At 59.1% G+C, this 811-nt stretch overlaps 1 protein-coding gene across 1 annotated transcript in view; it reads left to right on the forward strand.

The window, feature by feature from the left end:
• LOC104623925 (spermatid-specific manchette-related protein 1-like) overlaps positions 1 to 811 on the forward strand; it is a gene marked incomplete at its 3' end in the record, with an annotated part of 2,650 nt that overhangs the window by 1,604 nt on the left and 235 nt on the right. The window contains 1 exon segment of the mRNA XM_010291154.1: positions 617 to 684. Within this exon segment, the coding sequence (XP_010289456.1) occupies positions 617 to 684 (68 nt within the window).

Consider the following 811-nt stretch of genomic DNA (forward strand, 5'->3'; position numbering starts at 1 on the left):
GTGGTGAAGGGATCCTCCTTCAGCATCTGCACTCATGGCTTTGCCACAGCTGCCCATCCCCGCACTGAGACTGTCCCAGTCCCAGGGATGTCTGCAAGTCCCCAGGGCTTGCTCCCCTGGTGTCCCCTAAATACCCCCTGGTGGTAGATGCTGCCTGGGGGACACCCTCCTGGCACACCATAGCTTCCAGGGACCAAGGCTGCATGGGCAGGGATGAATGATCGACAGGCTGGAAGCAGTGGGTATCACTTCCATCACAGATCCTTAACAAGGACTCGGGGAGCAGCACTTCTGACATGCCCTCTGGCCCCATGGCATTGCGTTTCCGGGAGAGGGGCAACAGTAGGGATGCCCCAGCCATGCCCCCATGTCCCTGGCACCAGCTTCCAGGGACCAAGGCTGCATGGGCAGGGATGAATGATCGACAGGCTGGAAGCAGTGGGTATCACTTCCATCACAGATCCTTAACAAGGACTCGGGGAGCAGCACTTCTGACATGCCCTCTGGCCCCATGGCATTGCGTTTCCGGGAGAGGGGCAACAGTAGGGATGCCCCAGCCATGCCCCCATGTCCCTGGCACCACAGGACACCCCCGCTTGTCGCTTTTGTGTTGCAGAGAAGTACAACATAGTTTTTGTCAACGAGGACCTCAATCAATCTGGTAACTACCCTCGCCCTGCCTCTGTGCTTCGGCTGTAGCTGTGCCTGTGCCAGTGCCATGGCTGTCCAGGTGACGAGCTAGTTGCTCCTCATCCTTCCCCTCACCATCCCTTGCAGAGGGAGGTGGCCGCTGACATGCTGTGCAGGCTGG

Source organism: Phaethon lepturus, unplaced genomic scaffold (assembly GCF_000687285.1).
Source record: "Phaethon lepturus isolate BGI_N335 unplaced genomic scaffold, ASM68728v1 scaffold1497, whole genome shotgun sequence".
Classification (NCBI taxonomy): domain Eukaryota; kingdom Metazoa; phylum Chordata; class Aves; order Phaethontiformes; family Phaethontidae; genus Phaethon; species Phaethon lepturus.